Source organism: Hyaena hyaena, unplaced genomic scaffold (assembly GCF_003009895.1).
Source record: "Hyaena hyaena isolate Hyena2069 unplaced genomic scaffold, ASM300989v1 scaffold_192, whole genome shotgun sequence".
NCBI lineage: Eukaryota > Metazoa > Chordata > Mammalia > Carnivora > Hyaenidae > Hyaena > Hyaena hyaena.
This window is the reverse complement of record NW_024080825.1, coordinates 1,843,158-1,869,480: the sequence shown is the minus strand read 5'-3', so window position 1 is coordinate 1,869,480 and position 26,323 is coordinate 1,843,158. Positions and strand designations below refer to the sequence as shown.

General features: G+C 47.1%; 2 protein-coding genes across 4 annotated transcripts in view; both read left to right on the top strand.

Moving 5' to 3' along the window:
* Positions 1 to 1,890, top strand: part of BIN2 (bridging integrator 2) — a 32,651-nt gene extending 30,761 nt beyond the window's left edge. For all 3 annotated transcript variants that reach the window (XM_039241414.1, XM_039241415.1, XM_039241416.1), the window contains 2 exons: positions 447 to 521; positions 1,402 to 1,890. In XM_039241414.1, coding sequence (XP_039097345.1) covers positions 447 to 521; positions 1,402 to 1,425 — 99 coding nt within the window. In that variant the 3' untranslated portion in view covers positions 1,426 to 1,890. The remainder of the gene's footprint in view (positions 1 to 446; positions 522 to 1,401) is intronic.
* Positions 1,891 to 7,257: 5,367 nt separating this feature from the next.
* On the top strand, positions 7,258 to 25,360 carry LOC120237892 (small cell adhesion glycoprotein). The gene is made up of 4 exons (XM_039241361.1): positions 7,258 to 7,431; positions 8,188 to 8,246; positions 23,831 to 23,911; positions 24,612 to 25,360. The coding sequence occupies exons 2-4, from the start codon at positions 8,213 to 8,215 to the stop codon at positions 24,788 to 24,790; spliced, it is 294 nt and encodes a 97-aa protein (XP_039097292.1). The 5' UTR covers positions 7,258 to 7,431; positions 8,188 to 8,212; the 3' UTR covers positions 24,791 to 25,360.
* The last annotated feature ends 963 nt before the right edge of the window (positions 25,361 to 26,323 follow it).

The following is a 26,323-nucleotide window of genomic DNA, read 5'->3' as shown; positions in this document are numbered from 1 at the left end:
GCATCTACCACTTGCCTTTCCCAACCGGCATAGCCCGGGATCATCTCAGCATGAGAGCTGCAGTGCGTTCTCCAGGAGGGTTAGTCTAAAAGTGGTAGCTAGTGGTTTGGAGACCTATATTTATACTTCCCAGACTCCCACGTAGATTTATATACAGATGCGTGTCACACAGATCACACAGTGTCTGAGCGTGGAAACAACAGGAGTCCAAAGACCCAGGTCCCTGTCCCCGCAGGTCATTTCACCCTTGGAATCTTGGTTTGTTGACCTGAGACAGAGAATGACAGGAAAGCCTTCCCTGATGCTCTCAGGCCACAGTAAAACAACACTGTATGTTTGCCCTTTGTGTTGTCTTTGACCCTTGTGAAGTGTAGACCCTTCTTAGCTGGGGAGAGGCTGGCGGGGCAGAGCCACCTCTCTCACCCGCAGAATTCTTCTTTTTGCAGAGCCAAGATCTTCAGCTCCACGTCTCTGCAGTTCCAGAAGAGAGCAGCGTCGTGACACCCGCGCCTCCAGAAGAGGTAAGGAGGCCAGATACGCAGAATGGGATGAGAGGTAGGATTGGGCACCAGGGGTGGACAGAGGTTTGCTTAGAGTCTGGAAGCCTCACTGTGTGCTACCAGGGGAACCCACAGTGAACAGTATCTTCAGGGCAAAGTCAGGCAGTTGGGAACCAGAGGAACCAAGAGTAACCTGGGCCTTTGTGGTTTCTGTGCCCATTTCCTAGCACTTGCCCTTGAACTTCTGGACCTCTCACCATAGCCTTATTTCTAAATATGTATTTCGTTTTATCGGCACTTATTTCAAAAAGGAGTTAAGATATATAAAAGGCACCCAAAAAGGTAAATACATACACACGCACAGTATACTCAGAAGTATATTAGTAACCATGACATAAAATGGAGCCATGAGGGGCGCTTGGGTGGCTCAGTCAGTTAAGCAACGGACTTCAGCTCAGGTCATGATCTCACGGTTCGTGGGTTCGAGCCCTGTGTCAGGCTCTGTGCTGACAGCCAGCTCAGAGCCTGGAGTCTGCTTCAGACTCTGTATCTCCCTCTCTCTGACCCTCCCCTGCTCACGCTCTCTTGCTCTCACTCTCTCTCAAAATAAATAAAACATTTTTTAAAATCTTAAAAAAAAGAGAGAGAGAGCATCAGCTCTTGTTACTAAGATGCAAAGAAGTTTCCCCTGTGAGTCTCCGTAAAGAGATGGTAAATTATACGACGAACAGACTCTACAGTAGTCCCAGCATCCAGTTTTATATCGCCTCCCTCAGTAGAAGCCAGTGCCTTACGAGAAATATAATTTGATAGAAGCAAACTAAGCCTTCTGCCTCCTCCTCCCCATGAGTGGTTGGTGAGAGGGCAACGTCTAACCCAGTCATGTTTGCTTCCTTTCCAGGCACCTACAGTGCAAAATGACTAACTCTGAAGAGGGACTGCCAAGACCCCCCGCCCAGCACACATCTCCCCGGAGAAGCTCCTCAGCTCGAGGTTTATAGGTCAGATGGACTTAAGATCTAGCGTTCGTTTTTAGGCTTTCCAACCGTGTGGATGCTGCTAGTCTCCAAAGATCTAGCATTAATGGGGGCTGAGGAGCGGACTTAGGGGAGGGAGGGAGGCAGGCTTGGGAGAAGAAACTATGAGACTCGGGGAATATTTAACTCAGGCTTTAGCATTGTTAGAATAAGAAGACTTTATATATTAATTAAAGTGGCTGAAAATGACCATAAAAAGCAAAAGCATCTATAGACACAGACAAATCCATGCAGACACACATCCACACGTACGCAGAGAAGAGTGAACAGATCTTTGACTCACCACTCATTTGCAAGACTTCGAGCCAAAAGAACAGGCTTTCAGATTGTTAAATAAAGTATTATTCGGACTGTGTGTGGATCCTTCTTTTAACACAGAGTGAGTGGAGCCCAGCACACTGCTCTCCCCCTGTCAGAAAGCGTTAGTCCCATCCTTGACCCCCCCAGGTCGGTCAGAATGATGCCGGGGCCACCGTTCCTTTCCTCAACCCAGACGCTTTGCTGCATGCCCTCTCCCACTTTCAGTTAATACCCAAATGCCCTTGGAAAGGGGTTGCATTGTAAAGCTGTGTCTAGTGTTTACAGTGTGGTGCTTGGTGAAAATAAGCATCTGAAGGGCACCTGGGTGGCTCAGTTGTGCGTCCGACTTCGGCTCAGGTCACGATCTCATAGTTCGTGAATTCGAGCCTCATGTTGGGCTCTGCAGAGCCTGCTTGGGATTCTCTGTCTCTCCCTCTCTCTCTGCCTCTCCCCCACTCACATGCACACACTTTTTCTCTCTCAAAAATAAATAAATACACTTAAAAAAAGAAGCATCTGAGTAGGATGGAAGAAATGGGACCCCCAAGTGAAAGGAAAGGATACAAAATGTGATAATATAATGGAAGCAGCATGGAATTTAGAATCCGAAATCCAGGATTCAAGTCCTATTATTTACCTCTGTGAAAACATTAAAAACTCACTTTGACTTCCTGCCCCCCTAATAAACACACATGGGAACACTCCTCCCTCTTTGCTTTTGTGTCTGGGGTTATGGACAACGGCACAATTCAGTCATTCAGCAGACATTTACCGAGTGCCTGCACCGAGCACTGTACTAGGTACTAGAGAAATAATGATGAGGCAAAAGCTAGAACTTTATTATAGAAGTAGAATATTGAGCAGGGAGCTGAATGAGCAGGCTTTAGCAATGGGTTAGAAGAGGATACATGACTGACATTTTTCAGGAATTACTCTGGGTTAGGCTTGAAATAAAAGGATTTGGCGGTGCCATTCTCTGAAATGGTGACTAGGGGAGGAAGGGCGTAGCTATATGTGGGTTCTCTGGTTGCAAACAACAAATGGCCAGAATTAAGCAATAAAGAACATGGGGGGCGGGGGGCGGCGCCGGGGTGGCTCAGCTGGCTAAGTGTCTGACTTCGGCTCAGGTCATGATCTCACGGTTCGTGGGTTCGAGCCCAGCATCAGGCTCTGTGCTGACAGCTCAGCTGGGAGCCTGCTTCGGATTCTGTGTCTCCCTCTCTCTCTGCCCCACCCCTTCCTATGCTCTATCTCTCTCAAAAATAAACATTAAAAAAACCACAAAACCATGTTGAAGGGATATCAGGCAGCTCACAGAAAGGAAAGAACAGGAAAGGACAAGAGCCAGCCCACGGATGTCTGTAGCAGGAATGTGTGGACTGTCCTCTAGGCAGGACTCAGGCAAGACCACTGAGTCCTTTCCAGACTCAGACTGCCTGGAGAAAGAATCTGGCCCAGTATATGGAGAGGCAGGTTAGTGTCTGCGATGAGAGGGTGACCAGCTTGGGGGGGTAGGAGGGGAACGATGAGGTGGTGGTAAAGAAAGTGAGTTACAAAGAAGCACAAGGAAGCTTTTAGAGCGATGGAAACATTCAGAGTCGTGATCATTTAATGAGTATGTACACGTGTCAGAACTGATCAAATTGTACACTTTCTGTGTGGTTTATTGGGTGTGCCATACAACCCCTGTCTACAAGGAGCTTGAGAACTTGCACGACTTTCCAGTGTGTTAGGGAGCTGGAAATAAATGTTTGTATTTAGGATTATCCTGCTAGTAGTATTTAAAAGCCTTCAAAAGGTCTCTGCTGCCAAAATGGAGCCAAGGTTGCATGCCGCCCTATAAAAGCCCTACTGCCTGTATTTTAATTCCTCTCCTATGCGGCATCCCATTCCCAAGGCACTTAGAATCACAGCTCGGAGCGATACTCCAAGGCTACTGGCCGGGGTGATGCTGGGACCACAGACCCTTAGCTGTCCAAGCCCTTCTATGACCTGCTTGGAATTACCCCTCCCACATTCATCTGGCAAAATCCAAATCAAGTCTCTTCTCTGCAAGGCTTTGAAAACCTAGGAAAGGGGTGTGCCAGAGAGGACTTCTAGGGACCTACAGTCTGATGGGGGGGTTGGGGGCAAGCACCCAAAGTTACTGCTACCACAGAGGCAGTACTGAAGGGGAGACCTTTACTAAATTGTGAAATTGACACTTCACCTGCATATGGCCCTATAGGAGGTTCCCAGAAGACAGGGGAAAGGGCCGCGATGCTGGGCAAAATGAAGAATTTTGCTTCTTTAGGGTAGATAATCCCAGCTAGAAAGCAAATTGTTTACCCTGATGTACAAAGTGGTAAAGTTGTCCAGGGGAAAGGCTAGGATTTAGAAGACTGCTGGCCGGGCCGCCGCACAAGAAGAGGCTAGAAGCCAATACCTGGAGCAGATGAGTATCTCTCATTCCCTGCCCTGAGGTCCCTGAGGTCTGTTGACAAAAGGACTGCGGCTCCAGTTTCTGGAGTTTAGCATTTAATCCTTGGAGGACACCGGTAGCTCACCACCAGAGAGGCTCCATTCTTCATCTATCTGTGTGCATCTCTGTATAAAATTAATTGCAAGAACATCACCCAGTCCCTGCCTTCCAGTCATGTGAAGGACAATATTGACAAACTAGGTGACATATCTAGCAAATACTGGAAACATGACATATCCAGGATATACAGGCTATACCGAAGAACAGAATACACCTGCTGCTTACGGTATTGCTATTTTATGCTCAATTAGGTGCTGAGCATGTGCATGTTGGACCTTCTTTTCTCCACGTTTATGCTTTTAAAATGAATGGTATGTGCTGACAGGGATAAAATCATGTACCTGCAAACCTTTTGAGGTTACAGAGCACTAGTGGCGGAGGGGCAGAGAGAGAGGGAGACACAGAATCTGAGGCAGGCCCCAGGCTCTGAGCTGTCAGCACAGAGACTGACGCAGAACTTGAACCCACAAATTGTAAGATGATGACCTGAGCTAATGTTGGATGCTTAACCAACTGAGCCACCGAGGCACCCCTTGAGGTTACATTTAAAAGAGAAAAAAGATACTTGTGAGTGATTAACCATCAAATTGTGAAAGTAGCACAAGTATCAGCAAATAAAACAAATTATCAGTAGAGTCAGTTGGGCTGGCTGGCCTCTGAGAGTCTGTGGTCCTGGCAATCTTCATTACATAATGGAATATGCTATGGGGGATACTAATGAGATTTTTTTAAAAAAAATCTCAACCTTTCCTGGAATTCATGGTCACCTTGTCAGTAAATACAAGCATTTGTCCACCTTTGGAACTTAAGCTTTAGGATTTGAATTTTGTCTTCTCTTAGATATTATCTTTTATCTGAGGACTTGCCAGGCTGCCCTTTCTAGTAACTTATATTGATCTTTAAAAAAAAAAAAAAAAAGTTGTTAATGTTTAATTATTTGAGAGAGAGACAGGGTATGAGTGAGAGAGGAGTAGACATAGAGAGGGAGACAGAATCGAAAGCAGGTTCCAGGCTCTGAGCTGTCAGCACAGAGCCCGACGTGGGGCTTGAACTCATGAACATTGAGATCATGACCTGAGCCTGCCGGATGCCCACCGGATGCTTAACCCGACTGAGCCCCCCAAGGTGCCCTGTAACTATGTACATCTTGCTTCCATGTTACTTTCTTTGCCTTTCTTGGCTGGATTGGTAATGTTCCCACACATGGGCTTTCTTCTTCCTCACTGATACCTACTGTGCCTTTAAAAATATATTTAAATATGGGGCACCTGGGTGGCTTAGTCGGTTAAGCGTCCGACTTTCACCTAGGTCATGATCTCGCGGTTCGTGGGTTCGAGCCCCATGTCGGGCTCTGTGCTGACTGCCAGCTCAGAGCCTGGAGCCTGTTTCAGTCTGTGACTCCCTCTCTCTCTGACCCTCCCCTGCTCATGCTATCTCTCTCTCTCTCTCTCTCCTAGAAAAGAAAAAAAAACATTTAAAAATATATTTAAATAAAATGAATTTCATCAGCTTCCTCCCCCCTCTGGTTTTTACCAACCAAATAATGTCTTTAGAAATGTAAGCAACTACCCTTGCTTATTTGTGTCTTTTGCTTTTTTTCTCACACTATGCCTCTATTCTCTGAGACTTTCTCCCTTAGTCTTTGTTCCTCAAATGAATATGCACAAGACGTGTCCCTCTATCAGTCTATATAAATATTGATTTGCAAAACTAGAGAACTCCTCACCGGAATAAGAAGGAAGCAAGGAAGTCTGTATCATTGGAATGGAAGGTGTAAGAACCACTTGAGTTCTAAGCCTAAGTAAGAAGTCGATATAAAAAATGGCTAGCATTTATTGAGCACTTACTGTGTGCCAGGTAACGTTCTAATGCTTTAGATGTATTGACTCATTTCATCCACCACCACCACCACCACCACCACCACCCCCCCACCCCCGGAGTAACTCCATGAAAGAGGTACTGCCCTAGATGGAGAACTGAAACCAATGTCCAAGATCACACAGCAGATAGGATGGCAGAGCCTGTGTTTATAGTATTACATCCTTAGTCACCGAATTCATGAATTTGGGAACACTTCCTGCCACAGAGAAGTGAGTCAAGATGGCTTAGGTGTGGCATTGATTTAACAGGTTGAGATTTTTACCAGGTGCTAGAAGCGTGGCCAGGAAATGGCTTCATTTCAGGGATGAGGGAACAGATTTTAGAGATGTTAAGGAATTCGCCCAAAAGTCATACGGCTAAGAAGCCGCGGAGCTGGACTGTTTGAATCCAAAGTCCATAACGCTCTTAAACGTCTATACTACTAACAGCCTCGGAAGAATGGCAGAGGAGGAAGATCCGGATGGGGCTCCGCTTCCCTCCCCACGGAGCCTCCCTGCTTCTCGGCCGCGGGAAGCTCCAGGCTTCTGGACACGGACCTATTTACGTAAATGATATGCAAACGCAAGTAAATGTAACTTTCCGCATTTGCTGGGAGTTCAAATTACGTCGATCGGGGGAAAGCGGACAGATCCCAGTGATCCCAGTTCCGACCCCACGCCGTCTGGAGCTTCGGGGCGAGGGAGGAAGCGGCTCCGGATGGAGAGTAAAGTGACAATCGGACGAGGAAAAGCAGCCTTTCCTCCCGGGGGAGCAGAGGCGGCCGGGCGGGCAGAGGGAACCTGCAGAGGGCGGTTTCTCTCCTCTTTTCCTGTCCCACCCAGTCGGCCGGCCCCCCCACCCCCAGTCCCCGCCGGCCTCCGCAGCTCGCTGCGCGCCGGGTCCGCGGCTTCCTCCGGCTCTGTGTCCGTCGGCGGTTCTCCGCGAATCTCCGCCGTTCCCGCCCCTCGGAGAGTTCAAAAGGACGCGCGGAGTGGCGCCGGGCCCTTCCGCGGCAGCCCGTCCGACTGGTAAGGTGAGCACGCGGAGGAGGGCACCTGGGGAGGCAGAGAGGGAGCGCCGGCCGAACCCGGGGGCCGCAAGCACACCGCAGTCGCCTCGGCCGCGGGAGCGACGCCAGCCCAGAGCGACCCGAGCCGCCCGCCCCGGACGGACGGTCCCACGCGCCGCGGGCCGCCCCGGGAGCCGTGTGCCGGTAACGCTGGAGGGCCGGGGCCGGGGCGGGGCCGGGGCCGAGTCGCCGGGTCCACGCTGCGCCAGCCCCGACGCCCGCGCCGGGCGCCGAGTCCCGGGCCGGGCCGAGTGGGGCTCGGCGCTAGTGGCCGGCGGGCGGGGTTCGGCAGGGGCCGCGCAGACGGCGCAGCGGACGGGGAAGGGACGACTTGAGGGGAGGGGGCCAGGGCCCGACGGCGGCTGGTCGGGGACAGGCCCGAAGGCGACCGAGGCCCCTCACCTCCAAGCTCCTGTGCCTGGCTCCCCGCTCCCAGGCCCTGGCCCTGCCCCCCCCCACCCCCTCCCCACGCGGGCCCGGGAGCCGGTGAGTCGTGCCCTCCCGGCCCTCTCCTGACCCCTAGTGGACGGCTGAGCGCAGGCTCCAGGCTCGGGGAGCTCAGAGTACCTGTGCCCGAGGCTTGGTGAAACTGGGTGCGCTGCTAATTTGCATACTGTCGCCTAACTTTCTCAGGCCGGGAGAGATCCCTTAGGTAAATGTGGTGGCCCGGTGAAAGGATCTCGGGGTGGTACTTTCAGAGTCAGCGTACACCAGGTCCCAAAGGTCTCGGCTCTGCTCTTGGCACCTGCAGCCTGAAGAGATACTCAGGGAAACCCAAAGAGAAGGGTTTAGGACTAGCCCCAGGAGGGAAGGGTCCCACAAAAACGTGGCCCCAAAGGCTCTCCAGCCCCAGGTAGAGGCCCCTCCACCTCATGCCTGTGTTTGTCCTTCTCCCCACAGATCTGCTCTCTCTCCACTTGCTGCAATGGCTAGCCTGCTAACCACGCCTTCTCCAGAAGGTAGGTGAAGGCCTTTCCCAATACTAATGATAGAGACGCAATCGCCATTCTCCCACCCCCAGCCCAGGCCTGGAATTCCCTGAGGCCTCAGCCCAGATCCCCCGGGCTCACCTCAAAAGGTCCTGGAAGGCCCAGAGGGCAACCAGAATGCTTACTTTGGTGCAGTTTGAGTAATCTGAAATCACATGGACTTGGGCTGGTTGCCGACACTGCCACTTAAAAGTTTGTGACCTTGGATGAGTGATCTACCCTCAGAGTTCCAGTTTTCTCATCTGTAAAATGAGGGAAATAGTGCCTATCTTATGAGGCTATTCTGAAATAGCCCATATAAAACACCCAGCACCAGTGTCTCATATCTAGTAAGGACTCAGTAACATTGGTAACAAACAAGTGCTTGTTAGAGGCCAGCGTTTTCCTGGAAAGGAATTCTGCCTGCCTTTTTTTTTTTTTAATGTTTGTTTATTTTTGAGAGAGAGAACGGGGGAGGAGCAGAGAGAGGGAGACAGTGCAAGCAGGCTCTGCACTGTTAGCATAGAGCCCCATTTGGGGCTCAGACTCACGGATGGTGAAATCATGACCTGAGCCGAAGTGGGACGCTTCACCGACTAAGCCACACAGGTGCCCCTGCCCACGTTTTCACTCCACTCCTCTGATGCTACATTCCAGCATCAAAACCCATCGTTTCCTGGAGCTGTGCTCAGGCAGGAATCGATCTCTCCTTCCTCTGAGAACAGATTCCCGCCTTTTATTCAGTAATCAAGCTGAGCCAGACAAACAATCAGATAGTCACGGATTGTTTCCGTTGTGTACCAGTTAGGGGAGGGGAGGAAAAACACCTTGGTTGGTCTACACACCTTTGTCTTCGTGGACACAGCCTCATTTGTCATTAGAACAGGCATTATCTACTATACTGATATGGAAACGGGTGAGTGACAACCCCAGGGAAATCTAAGACAGTGTCCTCTGTAACTGGTGATGCACGCTTTTCAGAATGTACATTGTCCGGTGAGAGCTGAGGAAAGGGAGAAGTGGCTAGAAGCCTAGATTGGTCAGCAAAGGCTTCATGAGCACGGAATGGGCTGGAGCTTGAAGAATAGATGAGGTGTGTGCACATCAGGAGGGGAGGGGTGCAGGGGTGTTCTAGATCAGGTTAGTGCCATGTGTGAATCCACAGAGACCATATGTGTCCTAGAGGAGAGGGCAGAGGACCTCGAGAATAAACCTACCTGTAGGGAAAAGAGGTGATGTTTGGGCAGCTAACCCAGGAATTAGGACTTAGGCAAATCCTTTTCTTTCTCCTTTCTATTTGTGGTAAAATATACATATTATAAATATTATGATTTTAGCTATGTGTTGGTAGCTCAGTGGTGTTAAATACTGATGAACATTCACACTGTTGTGCAATCATTACCGCCTGTCTCCACACTGAAACTGTGTATGGATTAAACAACAACTCCCCATTGCCCCACCCTCCAGCTCTTTTTTTTTTTTTTAGTTTATTGTAAAGTTGGTTTCCATATAACACCCAGTGCTCATCCCCACAAGTGCCCTCCTCCACGCCCATCTCCCCCCTCCCCCCTCACACCCATCAGTCCTCAGTTTGTTCTCAGCATTCAAGAGTCTCTCATGGTTTGCCTCCCTCCCTCTCCCCCACCATTTCCCCCCTTCTTCTCCCCCTTGGTCCTCCGTTAAGTTCCTCCTAATCCTCCTATACGTGCAAACATATGGTATCTGTTCTTCTCTGCCTGACTTATTTCGCTCAGCATAACACCCTCAAGGTCCATCCATGTTGCTACACATGGCCAGATTTCATTCTTTCTCACTGCCATGTAGTATTCCATGGTATAGATAAGCCACATCTTCTTGATCCATTCGTCTGTTGATGGACACTTAGGCTCTTTCCATGTCTTGGCTATTGTGGAGAGTGCTGCTATGAACATTGGGGTACATGTGCTCCTATGCATCAGCACTCCTGTATCCCTTGGGTAAATTCCTAGCAGTGCTATTGGTGGGTCATAGGGGAGTTCTATTGTTAGTTTTTTGAGGAACCTCCATACTGTCTTCCGGAGGGGCTGCACCAGTTTGCATTCCCACCAACAGTGTAGGAGGGATCCCACCCTCCAGCTCTTAATGACCGGCAATATACTTCCTATCTGTATAAATTTGACTAGGTGCCTCATATAAGTGGAGTCACACAATATTTGTCCTTTTCTGTCTGGCTGTTTTCACTTAACATCTCTAGGGTTCATCCACATTGGATCATGTGTCAGAATCTCTTTCCTTTTTGAGGCTGAATGATATCACACATACATCATTATATACATGTATGTATATATATGTGACACATCATTTTCTGTATCCATTCACCCATCAATAGATTGCTCTCACCTTTTGGCTATTGTGAATAAGGCTGCTATGAATATGAATAACTTCTTGAGTACCTGCTTTCAGTTCTTTTGGGTATACTCCCAGTAGTGGAATTGCCGGATCATGTGGTGATTCTATTTAATTTTTTGGGAACCGCCAAAAAGTTTACCATAGCAGCTGCACCATTTTCACTCCCACCAGCAATGAACAAAGATTCCAATTTATCTGCATCCTTTTTTTTTTAATTTTTAATGTTTATTTATTTTTGAGAAAGAGAGACAGTGTGTGAGTGAGGGAGGGGCAGAGAGAGAGGGACACACAGAATCTGAAGCAGGCTCCAGACTCTGAGCTGTAAGCACAGAACTCAACGCAGGGCTCAAACTCATGAACCACAAGATCATGACCCGGGCTGAAGTCTGACGCTTAACTACCTGAGCCACCCAGGTGCCCCTATTTGCATCCTTAACAGCACTCATTCTTTTCTTTTCTCTTTCTTTCTTTCTGTCTTTTCTTTCCTTTTTTTTTGTTAGTAGCCATCCAAATGGGTGTGAGGTGCTATCTCTTTGTGGTCTTAATTTACATCTCCTAATGATTAGTGATGTTGAGCATCTTTTCATGTGCCATCTGCATATCTTCCTCTTTTTTTTTTTTTTGCATATCTCCTTTACATATATGTCTATTCAACTCCTTGCCCATTTTTTTAAATGTTTTTTAACGTTTATTTTATTTTTGAGAGAGAGAAACAGAGTGCGAGCAGGAGAGGGGCAGAGAGAGAGAGAGACACAGAATCTGAAGCAGGCTCTAGGCTCTGAGCTGTCAGCACAGAGCCTGACGCGGGGCTAGAACTCACAGACTGCGAGATCATGACCTGAACTGAAGTTGGATGCTTAACCGACTGAGCCATCCACACATCCCAAGTCCTTGCCCATTTTTTAATTGGCTAGTTTTGCTGTTGTGTTGAGTTTTATGTGTATATTCTTGACCCAACGAATGAGATGAATGAAGTGGTATTTTGGGACATATCATATAGTCCCCCACCCACAGGGTTCAGCAAGCATAAGTTCCTTGACAGGGCTTGTACTTTGAAGGATGGGATCATTGAGTCTAGTATGTGTCTTCCCCAGCTCCCCACCTATGCCACCTCACATCCCTTTTCCCCAGTCTGTAAAGACCTCCTAAAGGAGATCCTTTGGGAGTGTTAAAAGTGAGGGCCCTTTATGGCTTTCATGGGCCCTTGGCACTTTTGCCTTTCTGAGTCCATTCCTCCATAAAAGAAAATATATATATATATATATGTATTTATATTTATATATAATTGTATTTTTTAAGCTTGCATAGTGGCAGTATCATAGCCAGCAATACGATATCCAAGGTGTGATTATTGTGAATTGAAAAATTATACTTTACGACCATGTTGGCACAAAGAAGAATATAATATTAATATAATGAAACCATTATTTTATATTTATAACTAATAATTGATTGATATAACAATATGACAGTTTCCTTGACCTGACATTCCATTTTTTTCTTCTGATTTGAAAAGAAATTAAAGTCATTACAATTAGAATCCTCAGAAAACGCTTTCACGGGTTCCTAAAGTACTGTGGACCCTAGGTGTGCCTGCTGTGCCCAGCACATAGGCCGCCCTATAGGAAGCAGGATGGAGTGGAATTTGGCATTGTGGGCTCTGCCGCCCCCTGCCCCTCGCCAGGTAAAGCCCGTCTCTTTTGCCACCTAATTACACAGCCACGTCCTATGTTGTCTTCACTCAGAATTAGACCCTCCGCATTTTTCATCTTGCTTATTCCTTATCACAGCCCTGTGAACAGGTTTTATTCTCCTTTTACAGAAGTCAAAACTGACATTCAGGGCAATTAAGAAACGTTCAGCAATTAAATTCTCCCACGGTCATGTGCCTAATAGAGGCCGAGGCAAGATTTTTGTGCCAAGTCTGGTTTACTCTAAAGCCTGTGTGCTTTCTGCCATGGTACACCACTCTCAGAGTCTCACTCCACCCCACTGGCCCGGGCACATGAAAGAGAAGGAAGGAGAAAGGGAGCCGAATTCCAGGGCGGGTTCCCATGGAAAGGAGAATTGGGGGAGCCGCCCTTTGTTGGGCAAGTCTAGAGCAAATAAGTAGGTTGGCAGACTCAGGAGGCAAAGGATCTGATGCCTCAGTGATAAGAGATTTTGCTTGGAAACAGGGGTCACAAAGAAACCAACAGGTATCTGGGTTAACAAGAACCAGAAAAAGGGTAAGTAGGGAAAATAGATCTTGAAGTTCATTTGCTATTGTTTAGGATTTGGGTGGCGCCTCAAATCTCATTGTGGTCCCGCACCCCACACCTCCCATCTGAAAGAAAAATGGTGTTACTGTCCTTCCATGTCTGAAAAGGGAAAGAAGAGAGTAACATTATTGTTTCTCTATTTGGACAGGGAGCAGGAGAGAAATGGGGTAGCAACAGGAGAAAATGGGGGGAAAATGATAAGCCATTTACCCCCTTTTATGCCAGGCTTCCTGAACTTAAGTTTACTTGGTTGTTGTTTCTTTACTTGGTTGTTTAATTTTTTTAAACGTTTGTTCATTTTTGAGAGACAGAGAGAGACGGAGCACAAGCAGGGGAGGGGCAGAGAGAGGGAAACACAGAATCCGAAGCAGGCTCCAGGTTCCGAGCTGTCAGCACAGAGCCCGACCAGGGCTCAAACCCACAAACCATGAGATCATGACGTGAGCCAGAGTCAGACTCTTACCTGACTGAGCCACCCAGATGCCCCTGTTGTTTATTTTTTCATTAAAAAGCTGTTACATGTGAAGACGCCTGGGTGGCTCAGTCGGGTAAGCGTCCACCTCTTGGCTTCGGCTCAGGTCATGGTCTCACAGTTCGTGGGATGGAGCCCCACATCCCACCAACAGCACAGAGCCTGCTTGGGATTCTCTCTCTGTCCCTCTCTCTCTGCCCCTACGCTACTTGCTCGCTCTCTCTCTCTCTCTAAATAAATGAATGAACATTTTTAAAAATTATTTTTTAAAAAAAGCTATTACATGCCACTTAAGGAATAACTTTCTAGGCCTTTTCTATCTATATACAGATATATATATATATGTATATATATATATATTTGTGTATGTTTATAGTTTCATTTTAATTACTTTTTTCAAACATGTAATTGTATTACACATGACTGACCTTGCAATTTGCTTTTTTCATCTAACTGTATATTCTGTCCCAGTAATTGCAGATCTACCACATTCCTTTTAACAACTATATAGTGTTTCCAGAACGAATGGCCTGTAATTTATTTAATCATTCCTCTGCTGATAGGCATTCAGATATGTGTCGGCTCTTGCAAACTGTGCTACAGTGAACACCCTTTCCATTCTGCAGGAAAACTCAGGGAACCCATAACCAGTGGACACATACACAAAATGGTTAGCTGGGAGCAGAGCAGAGATGTTTCCTTACCCTGGAGAGTTGGTACTGTGTGGTGGAAAGAACCTTGGGATGAGGAGATGGATTTGAAGCCCAGCTCAGCCAACTGCTGAGTAAACTGCTGGTTGATGCAGTTTGCTCAGCTCATACGTAATGATAATACCAACCTGCTTACATCACCACCGTGGGGTGGAGATAAAATAATGTATGTTTTATAAACTAAAAATTGCAAGTATAGATTATAGTTCCTTTTTCTTTTTTAATTTTAAGTAGGCTCCATGCCCAACATGGGGCTTGAACTCACAACCCTGAGATTAAGGGGCACCTGAGTGGCTCACTGGGTTAAGCATCTGACTCTTGGACTTGGGCTCAGGTCATGATCTCGAGGTTTGTGAGATGGAGCCCTACGTTGTCTTTGGGCTCTGTAGTGACAGGGTGGACCCTGTTTGGAATTCTCTGTCCCTCTCTCTCTGCCCCTCCCCCACTTGTTTTCTGTCTCTCTCACAACCCTGAGGTTAAGAGCCGCATGCACTGGGGTGCCTGGGTGGCTTAGTCGGTTAAGCGTCTGACTTTCGCTTAGGTCATGATCTCGCGGTTCGTGGGTTCGAGCCCTGCGTCGGGCTCTGTGCTGACTGCCAGCTCAGAGCCTGGATCCTGTTTCAGTCTGTGACTCCCTCTCTCTCTGACCCTCCCCTGCTCATGCTGTCTCTCTCTCTCTCTCTCTCTCCTAGAAAAAAAAAAAGAGCCACATGCACTACCTGTTGAGCCAGCCAGGCGCCCCCACAGATTATGGTTCTGACACTTGAAGCCTGAAGACCCTAGCTCATTAGCACCTAGGACACCGCATGACCTTTAGTCTGAAAAAACTCTTTTAAATGTTCAAAATTTAATTAAAAAAAAAAAAAAACAAAAAACATTTTATCTTGGAGGAATTTAGATTTGTAGAAAAGTTGCAAAATAGTAGAGACAGTCCCCATATACCCTTCAGCCAGTTTTCCTAATGTCAGTATCTTACATGACCAGGGCACTTTGTGAAAACCAACAAATTAACATTGATATAATCCTGATAACTAACCCACAAACCTCACTGAGATTTCGCCAGTTCAGAAATTTGATTTTGAAGAGAATTCTAAAAGAACACTTTTACTTTATAAAAGAATTCCAAAATTGGGGTGCCTGGGTGGCTCAGTCAGTTAAGCATCCGACTTCAGCTCAGGTCACGATCGCGTGGTTTGTGGGTTCAAGCCCCGTGTCGGGCTCCGTGCTGACAGCTCAGAGCCTGGAGCCTGCTTCAGATTCTGTGTGTCCCTCTCTCTCTGCCCCTCCCCTACTCGTGCTCTGTCTCTCTCTCTCAAAAATAAATAAACATTTAAAAAAATTTTTTTTAATTCCAAAATTAAGGCTGAGAAAGTTCCTGAAGGTCAGCTAGTTGAACTACTCATTCTGTACTAGAATTCTCTCTCCACCCCAGGAAGCATTAGACCCCTTTTTGCACCTCCTTCTCTGGGAGGAGACCTCTCTCTCTCATTAGTTTCCGCCAGTGGTCCTCTTGCACAGGTCATCCATAGGCATATTTGAAGATAGCATTCAAATTCCAGGCTCTCCCTAAGTTTTCTCTCTGGACTTTGTCTTGCAAGCTCTCCTTATCTGATAGCATTTCCAAGCCTTTCATTATGTTGGGTACTCACCACAAAATTGTCACACCCTGACGCAGCTCTGCAGTCTTGGAGTAACACAAAGTAGGCCCACATTGTTGCCTCCATTATTAGAGACCATATGTATATTAACGGGGCCTAAGTTGACAGCAAGTTTTAAATTTATTTTTTTAATTAATTTTTAAAAATTGTTTTTTGAGAGAGAGAAAATACGTGAGCAGGGAAGGGGCAGAGAGACAGAGGGGGACAGGATCCGAAGCAGACTCTGTGCTGACAGCAGAGAGCCCAATGCGGGGCTCAAACTCACAAACCATGAGATCATGACCAGGGCTGAAGCCACACATTTAACCAACTGAGCCATCCAGGTGCCCCTAAATTTTTTTACGATTATAAAAGAAAACATGACCCTTGAACAACATGAGGATTAGAGATACCACCCTCTACACAGTCAAAAATCCATATATGACGTTTGACTCCCCCCAAACTTAATTACTAATAGCCTACTGTTGGCAAAAAGCCTTACCAGTAACAGTCGATTCACACAAACTTTGTATGTTGTACGTACTATACACTGTATTCTTACAATAAAGTAAGTTAGAGAAAAGAAAATGTTATTAAGAAAATCATAAGGAAGACAAAATTCGTTTACAGGACTATATGGTGTTTTGGGGGGGGAATCCTCCTGAAAAGTAGACCCACACAGTTCACCTCTGTGTTGTTCAAGGATCAACTGCAGTTACCATCGTAAGCGATTTAAAGACAAAGGAAAGCATGTAGAAGAAATTAAAAATCATCCAGAGTTTCACCACCTAGCTGTCACTCTGGTTGCCATTTTGGGCTGTATCTTCCAGTACCAGTTGCTTTCTACTGATCTCACTGTAAGTCTCCATATACGGTGCTGCTAAACTGTGGCGTCCCCTGCTTTCTTTATGACTAGTTGGTTTGCTGCACCTAAGACCAAGGAGTCTGTCGAATTCCTATCTTGTTCAATTTGGCCCATTTCTCCACTCCTTTGAAATCTCTCTGTTTATCAGTTAACTTGTGCCCCCTCTTGCATGGCGACTTGCACAAATTCATGGAACCTTTCCTGGGCCAGCAGGAGTCTGCCTTTACCCAGAGGGCCCTGAGCCCTTCCACACTAAGCTCGCATGGAAGGCACCAATAGAGCAGAGCACCGAAACAAAGATCTTGCAAAGGATTGAACAAGCAGTATGTTAAAAGGCAAGCAAAAAAGCAAAAAAGGCAGAGTTATTATCAGAAGGGAAAAATGATATTGAACTGCTCTTACACCTGTCTTATTGATGTAATATCTTTATTGTGAATTACAGAAAGACCTTAAATTTAGTCCGGCACGGTTTGACATCACAATATCAATTCCAAAGGAACTAAGGTCAGATCCCAGCGGAAGAACCTGTGGTTCCACGTGCGCCACTTCATTCCTTGATGTTCAGTCAGTTCTCCACGTAGGCCTTGCAGCCGCCTGTATTACTCCGCAGGACGTTAACAGCCTTACCGGTGCTCAGGTGTTCCGTGTTAAGATGTTATTTACTCCTACCGCACCTTCAACTCTCCTTAAACTCCAATCCCCATCCTCACTCTCAGTTGATGACCTTGCATTCTGTTTTCCTGAGCAAATTAAACTTTTCAGAAGGAACTGCCAGAGGCTCCCACCGCCCCCACACACCTGCCACCTGCCCCTGCATGTCAGTAACGCCGGATCTCTGCTCCGCCTGCCCCCAGCCTCTCTGTCTGTGCACTGGTCCCGACCCTGTCAAGGACGCGGTTGGAGCCACTCTCCTCCCTCACGTATCACCAGCTGTTCCCTCTCATCTGAGTTATTCCTATCCATAAATAAACATGCTGTCATTTCTCCCATCCTTAAAAAAATAAACAGAAACCTTGAGCTCCCATCCCTCTCCAACTACCGCCCCATTGCTCTGCTCGTATTTACAGGAAAAAGAGTTTATCTACATTCTGCTCCCAGTTCCTTCCCTTCCATTTTTTTTTTTTTCTTGAATCCACTGTAAACCAGGGCCTTTGATGCAGGATTTCACCAAAGCTTGTGTTGTCCAGGTTGTTCGTGAGCCCTGCATGGTCAAACCCAGTAGTGCTAGTGCTTGACCTGTTTGGCTGTTACTCCTCAGTTTCCTTTGCTCTTTCCTTTCTGGGCTCAGTCCTTGGGCCTCTTTGTCAGCACTTATTCCCTTGGTGATCTCACACACTCTCATGGGCTTCAGCATGCAGACTTTTTAAACCTCTAGTCCAGACCTCTTTCCAAAATTCCAGTCTTAACACCTGCACTTGGATACTTAATAAGCAGTCATGTACAGAATTGAACTCTGATCTTCCCTTCCAAATCTGTTCCTCCTGTAGGCCTCCCATCTCCGGTGATCCCATGCCCGCCCTCCCTCTAGTTAGTCCTCAGACATTGCTGTCACCCTTGCCGGAATCCCACCACTTTCTCACTGGGCTGCTGCTAGACCCAGTCAGTGCTTTTGAGCCAGTAGAAAAAGGCTCCCCCTTCGGGTGGATGCAGCTGTGGCCTTGGGGAGGGTACAACAACCTGCTTTTACCCCATCTTATCTTCCCACAGCCCCTTGCCCACACTGCAGTCAAAGGGAGCATTTAAAATCAGTTTCTGTTTTGGGGCACCTGGGGGTTTCAGTTGGTTAAGCATTCAACTCTTGATCTCAGCTCAAGCCTTGATCTCAGGGTCATGGATTCAAGCCCCGCATTGGGGCTTTAGAAGAAAATCAGTTTCTGTTTCAGTGACCTATTGCTGCATCACACACATCAACAATCAGTGGCTTACAACAATAGCAATTTCTTACAATTCTGTGGGTTACCTGGCATACTTCCACTGGTTTCACCTGTGCCCACTCCTACAGCTTCAATTCACTGGATGGTCTGCTGGGCTGGAAGGTCCAAGATGGGCTTCTCTCACACATCTAGCAGCTGCTACTGGCTGTGACCTGAGCGTAGGGTGGCTCAGTTTTCCCACATGGAGCCTCATCTGGTGGGCTGCATTGGGCTTCCTTACAACATGGTGGTCTCTCATTGTCTCAAAAGTGTGGTCATTGGGGGCACCTGGGTGGCTCGGTTGGTTAAGCGATGGACTGGCTCAGGTCATGATCTCGCGGTTCGTGAGCTCAGTTCATGCGTTCGAGCCCCCAGAAGTCAGGCTCTGTGCTGTCAGTGCACAGCCCACCGCAGATCCTGTTTCATCCTCTCTCTGCCTCTCCCCACTTCTTGCTCTTTTTCAGAAACAAACAAAAAAGGTGTGGTCTTTGGAATTTCAGACCCCCCCACCCCAGACCCACTAAATCAGAATCTACATTTTAACAGATCTCTCAGAGAGTCTAATGCACAACGGAGACTGCACTGTTTTGAGATATAAATCCAGTCCCTGCTTCAAAAACCTCTAAAAGGTTCTCATTTCACTGGAAAAGCCAAAGCCCTTCCATGGCCCACCACTCCCCTGGTATACAGCTTCCTCAATTCCATCTCCTCTTGCTTTCCCTTGCTCTGTTCAGAGACCTCTGTGCTGTGCCTTAGGCATGCCAAGCGTTCAACCACTCCAGGGCTTTCCAGTATTGTGGATAGCCCCACCTCACACTTGCCAGTCCCTCTGCCCAGATCCCTGCCTGGCTGCCTTCCTCACCATCTATAGGCCTTTACTCCAGTCACTTCATCAGGGAGATTCCCTGACAACCCTTATCCACATGCCAAGCCCCAACCTCCTTCCTGCTCTTTTTTCCTACATAGTACTGATCATCATCTAATAGAGTGTATCTTTAACTTATTTAGTTTATTGTCTATCTTCCCTTTCTCAGAATGTAAACTGTATGAAGAAAAGTGGTTTTTTTATTATAGTAAAATTATACATAACATAAAATTTACAATATTAAGTGTATTAAGTACATTCACATTGTTGTGTAACCATCACCACCATCCACCTCCAGAAATTTCTCGTTTTCCCAAACTGACACTCTGTATCCATTAAACAACAATCCCCCGTCTCTCCTCTGCCCAGATCCTGACAACTACCATTCTACTTCCCGTCCCCATGAATTTGACCGTTCTAGGTACCTAGTATAAGTGGAATCCATTTTGTAACATAGGTCAGAATTTCCTTTGTCCTATTATTCAGCCCTAAAGATGAAGGAAATTCTGACCCATGCAACAAAATGGATGAGCCTTTGTTCCTGAGATGTGTGCTTCCTCCTTTTAGAAGTAGATTCCCAAGAGCCTTCAGTTCCAGAAGAGACCATTTTCCTCAGAAGTAAAACTCTGATGTAGAGTCTGCCTTCTTCATTAATCCATTGTCTTCATAGAGAGGTAAATTTCTTTGTACCTCCTTCATTCGTACTTCCTGCCTCACCAGATGGCTTAGCGTAAATGGAAACTGACCAAGATCGGCGTCCAGGGTAGACACTTCTGTTGAATTTTCTGTTTGTGAAGCTCTATTGCTGGCATGTGACCTTTAGGTATAGCAAGCTTGCCTCTGATCACATCCAACGTTACAGTCAGGGAGGTTGCATATGAAGCAACATGGCATCCATATCACCCTGACACCTTTCCCCGCTTACTAGTTGCCCTTGAGCCAGTTTGCATTAAGGACTCACTCTTTGTGGCACAGCAGTGTGTAGTTGATTCTGGTTGGCTGGTTTTTCTTCCACCTTTATCCATATCTTTGAAACCCTTGAACTTTCTGGAAAGTTTCTTGTGCTGCCTCATAGTTATCTTTCATGATCTCTTCTTCTTGTTCCCTATTGGAAAAAAGAGGAAAGGACGGTAGTAGGAGGGTGAGTGTAAATACCTTGCTTGGGCATTGGAGTGGGTAGTCCTGCATTCAGATCTTGGCTCCATCCACTGTTCCTTCGTGTGTGATATGACCCATGTCACTTAACTCTCCCAGGGCCTCTGGGGCCACATTAGCAAATAAAAACTTGGAAGTGGTTGATGTTGTAAGGATTAATAAGTATGTATATAAAGCACCCAGCACAAAGCAGGGACTTAGGAAATAGCAGCTGTCATAATTGGGATCATTTGTAGAATTTCCCAAATAGGAATCATTTTCCATCCCAGATTCTCTTTCCAGGGAGTCATATGTATCTGTCCTCTGAGAGCTCCATGGTCTGGTCCCTGGTTGACCTCATCACTGTCACTTTCCCAGCATCTATGACTCTGCCTCAGGCACACAGTAGGTGCAAAGTAAATTGCTGTTGGTTGATTGAAGAGAATCCTCTTAATCTTTATACTTAAGATTCTGTACATAAACTATTCTTCTCAGTGCTTTGTATATCTTACATTTTCTAATGCTTAGGAAAGACAAAACCGGGACACCTGGGTGGCTCAGTCATTAAGGGTCCAACTCAATCTCAGCTCAGGCCTTGATCTCAGGGTTGTGAGTTCAAGCGCCATACTGGGCTCTATGCTGCGCTTGAACCCTACTTAAAAGAAAGAGAGAGAGAAAGAGAGGAGGAGAAGGAAGGAAGGAAGGAAGGAAGGGAGGAAGGAAGGAAGGGAGGAAGGAAGGAAGGAAGGAAAAGAAAAGAAAGAAAGTCAAACCTAAGAGCATCTGTACAGAAGTCTAGAAGGAATGCAAAGGAGTGCACCCAGCCCTGGGAGGTTTGGGGGAGGAAAGTGTCTGTATTAAGAAGCAGCAGTTGGAGTCTGACCAGGAAGGTAAAGTTCAGGGCAACTCTCTGACAGAAATGACATCCCATCACTTCTGCTGTATTCCGTTTGTTAGAAGTCACTGGGTCTATCCCAGGCACAGGGAGAGGGGCTTACACAAAGGTGTAAATACCAGGAGGCAAGGATCATCTGAAGCCGTCTCGCCAGCCGCCCACAACACTCCCATTTTGCAAATCAAGAAACTGAAGCTCAGAGAGACTTAATACTTAGTAACTTCCTTTAGAGTCACCTAGTAATTTGTTGCTGTAGGGTTCCAACCCAGAGCAGCTTTTAATCACTGAGCACATAGTCACCTTAAATAATATATTGATTAGTAGTGATGCTTCCGAGCTCTCTTTTAGGCTTCACCATCACCCTGCAAATTTGGTTAATGTCACCCCCCATCAGCAACACTAGAGCAGAGTGAATGGGGAGATGTAACCATTTGCCCAAGGCCATGGAGTGGCTCAGCTATCCACTCCGAATGAAAGAGAGGGGGCTCCTGGGTGGCTCAGCCAGTTGAGCGTCCGACTTCGGCTCAGGTCATGATCTCACAGTCCGTAGGCTCCAGCCCCACGTTGGGCTCTGTGCTGACAGCTTAGAGCCTGGAGCCTGCTTCGGATTCTGTGTCTCCCTCTCTCTGCTCCTCCCCTGCTCACACTGTCTCTCTCTCTCTCAAAAATAAACATTAAAAAAAGAAGGAGGAGGAGAAGAAAGAAAGAACAGAGAACAGCGGAGAACGGCTTGGCCAGGCCTCCAGGGGGCAGGTGCTGTTGGCGGCCCACCTCTGCTGTGTTGCAGGACCAGGGTCATCAGGCCTCTTCTTGGCCTGTGTAAAAAGACCCTTCACCACCACTGGCCCTGCTCAGCACTGCTCCCAGGCCCACCGCTGGTGTCTTCATTTCACTTGCCCTAGATGGAAATCTGCAGGCGTCCGGCATTAGACAGGAGTCATGCTCTTGCCCTGTGGGCCAGAGCTTTGACCCAGGTTCTTCTCTCTGCCTAGAATGTGCCCCACCTCTTGTCCCTTTTCCCCTATAAACTCCTACCCCTGCTTCAGCTCCCACCTCAAATCTTACTTCCTACGGAGGCTGCGCCTGCTAGAAGACTGGGTCAAACCCCTCTGAAACATGCTGTCCTGAGCGCCTGGCGATTTCCTGTTTCATGTATCACGGTCATTAACTGTGAACCGTGGCATGGTGGAGGGTAAGCTCCGTGAAAGTAGAGCGTTTTGCTCACCATTACGTCTCCAGTGTGCCTAGCACAGAACCTGGCAAAGGGTAGGCGGTTAATGAGTGCTGCTGTTATTGAGTAATGTCCCCTGTGGGTCCCCCCCACCCATACCTCTGTCCTGAAGTTACCTTAACTTGGTGCCTCTTCTCATTCCTCCATGAAAATGCTAACCGGGAGAGAACTAAAAGGGCTCCCTGACTTCCCGAATAAACACTTCAAAGGGACTTCTGGAGACCTCTGGTTTTGAGTGTTCCCACCCTGGGTAATGACCTTAGGGATGGGACTTTCAGGCTCTGAAGGATGGATAGAACAACAGCAAGAGGAGGTATGAGATATATTTTACGTTCAGAGAGGCCTTGTTTCAAAACTTTTTAAATTACAGGACCTACTCTGGAAGTGTAGGTAAGAGTTTTAATAAAAGAGGAGCATTCGTTTCATTATTTTAAAATAATGTTTACAATGTAGAGTTTTATAAGAACATTGAAGAAATGCATGTGCCATATAATATAAATATATATGTATATACACTCATCATTTGATCTCATTTATGTAAAACTGTGCATTCCTAACAATAGCTTACCTTTTTTTAAATGTTTACTTATTTATGAGAGAGAGAACGAGAACGAGCAAGGGATGGGCAGAGTGAGAGGGAGACACAGAATCCAAAGCAGGATCCAGGCTCTGAACTGTCAGCACAGAGCCCAGTGCGGGGCTCGAACTCACGAACTATGAGACCATGCATGACCTGAGCCGAAGTCAGACACTTAACTAAGCCACCCAGGTGCCCCACGATAACTTACCTTTATTGAGTTACTTACTACCTGTCACAACAACTCTATAAAGTAGATACTATTATCTCCATTTTGCAGATGAGGAAGCTGACACACATGGCCGGGGGGATTAGGTAATTTTCTGAAGGTAACACAGCCAGTAAAGGACGGAGTTCAGCTTCAAAGCTACTCATTTAGGCTCTAGAGCCCATACTCTTAGCCACTATATTAGGCAGAGAGAAATCCATCAAAATGTTCATTGGCTTTGGATGGTAGTTTATTTTCTCTTCTATTCTCCAAGTTTTTCCATACAGATTTACTATAGAAGTTGAATGATAGGTTTTTATTAGGGTAGAGGTAGGGTAGTAAAATTTGAAGAACAAACGTTATGTTTTAGAACAAAAAAATTCACCCCATTTCCTCTTTCACTTTTCTAAATATTCCAGAAGAACTGATGACCACCCCAATCCTGCAGGCCACTGAAACCCTGTCCCCAGAAGCTGAGGCCAGCACGGCACTCATAGCAGGTAACAAAGTCCTAAACCAAATCCAAGAGACCTTTTGAATTCAAGGGCTATCTTGCTCCACAGACCAGACACCCAGTGTGGTGAGCTAGGGTATTTCCTGTGCAGGAAAACAGCACAGATTAGAGACCAAATCCAGGAATGGACTAGTTTTGGCATGTAGATTATTTTATGCACATACACACAAGGCTGTAAGAGACTGTTAGAGACTTCATGCCAGAGACACTGCCTGTAGATGTGGGAAGTGGCCACAAATAGCACGAAAGCACGTACGGGCGCTGCGCTCCAGTATGTGGGCAGAGATGAGGATGTGGTTTGTCAAGTGGGTGAGGAAGAGGATGGGAGGGATCAGAGCAATCCCTGCAGGAGGCTGTGGATTTAAAAATGCCTTCCTCTTGGGAGAAGCTATTTCCTGTTTCCCTCCTTCCTGTTTCTATCATAATCATCAGGAACTGGGTGAGAGGGAGTTGTTTTGTCAGAAATCAAAAGCCGTGTGTCCTTAGCTTAAGCACCAAGATACTCCAGGGGTCATGCACTATGGAAGTTGAACTTGTGGGGGAACATGGATCTGAGAGTGGACACTGGTTAACTCGAATGGGAGGGTCCTTGTAAATAGTGAGGGAGTCGTCAATTTCAGTGGGCCCCATGAATTACTGAGACCTCAATCCTGAAACACCTCTGCATTTTCCCTCTCCTTTCCAAGTTGTTATCACCGTGGTCTTCCTCACCCTGCTCTCAGTCGTGATCTTGATCTTCTTTTACCTGTACAAGAACAAAGGCAGCTACGTCACCTACGAACCTGCAGAAGGCGAGCCCGGTGCCATCCTCCAAATGGAGAGTGACTCAGCCAAGGGCAGGGAGAAGGAGGAATATTTCATCTAATGATTTCCGGGCCCCAGGGAGCTTACCCAGGCTCCAGGGCTCACACACTATTTAATTTATTAGGTGAAAGTTTTATCTGAAACCAGTGAGAAGCACTGATCGGTAGGGGCAAACCTGAGCTCCTTCTAGGACACAGGCCCAAATGAATGCCAGCATCACCGACACCAGGGACAAGGAGAAAACTGCTTACGACGTCTTTCGCCAGTCCTTTCTAATATAGTGGGTTTCCGTGGCTGCCCAGCAAGGTGGAGCTATACCAGACAACATGAGTCTGTGTCCAGTCATCTTCCAGTTTTTCAAGGTCAAAGGGAAGGAGAGTTAACAGTCGCTGGCTGCTCCTCTGTCCCCTACCTGGTCAACTAGTTGACAGCCTGAGCAGAGATCGTGTCGGTAACAAGCTCTTGCCAGGTGCTGGGTAACAGGCCAGACCAGCAGGGGCAGGAGACTATGGAAACCTCACCTCCTGATGAATTGTGCTACATCTCCTGAGCCTTTTTCCTTTCCATATTCCCCAACAACTTTACACTGATGGTATTTTTATCACAATTAAAAAGGTTCATTGATAATAGATTTCCGATTCTCCTGTGCCAGAAATAACTACCTTCATATTTTGACTTATCCAGGCTTAAATTTTTTTAATGTGTATTTATTTTTGAGAGAGATAGTGGGGAGGGCCAGAGAGAAAGGGAGACAGAGGATCCGTGCTGACAGCAAAGAGCCCTCTGCGGGGCTTGAACCCATGAACCGCGAGATCATGACCTGAGCCAAAATCTGACACTTAACTGAGCCACCCAGGTGCCCCCAGGCTTAAACGTTTTTTGACCTTTTCTTTTGCTTATTTAACTCCTTTGTATGTGCTCTCTCCCAAGCTAAGAACCCTAGGGAAGTTTCAGAAGTTCCAGAACCATCTCAGGAGTTTCAAACAAAAGTGGTCATGGGAAGCTTGTCCCAGAGAAGTGTCATTAGAAACATCCCTAGGATAATGGTTTGCCTTCCATCCTGGAAAGGGCCAGTTTCCCAGACACGTTCTATGTATACATAGAGAGAACCAATCTCCCTAACATTTTACCCACCAATGTCCTTTGAATCAGGCCCAGAGAAGCCTCTTGGATCTGTCCCAAAATTAGAGGTGTTTAAAAGATACAGTGTGGGGCGCCTGGGTGGCTCAGTCGGTTAGGCGTCCAACTTTGGCTCAGGTCATGCTCTCACAGTTCGTGGGCTCAAGCCCCGCATCAGGCTCTGTGCTGACAGCTAGCTCAGAGCCTAGAGCCTGTTTCAGATTCTGTATCTCCCTCTCTCTCTCTGACCCTCCCCTGCTCACGCTGCCTCTCTCTCTCTTAGAAATAAATAAAACAGGGGCGCCTGGGTGGCTTAGTCGGTTAAGCATCCGACTTTCGCTTAGGTCATGATCTCGCGGTTCGTGGGTTCGAGCCCCACGTCGGGCTCTGTGCTGCCAGCTCACAGCCTGGAGCCTATTTCAGAGTCTGTGTCTCCCTCTCTCTCTGACCCTCCCCTGCTCACGCTGTCTCTCTC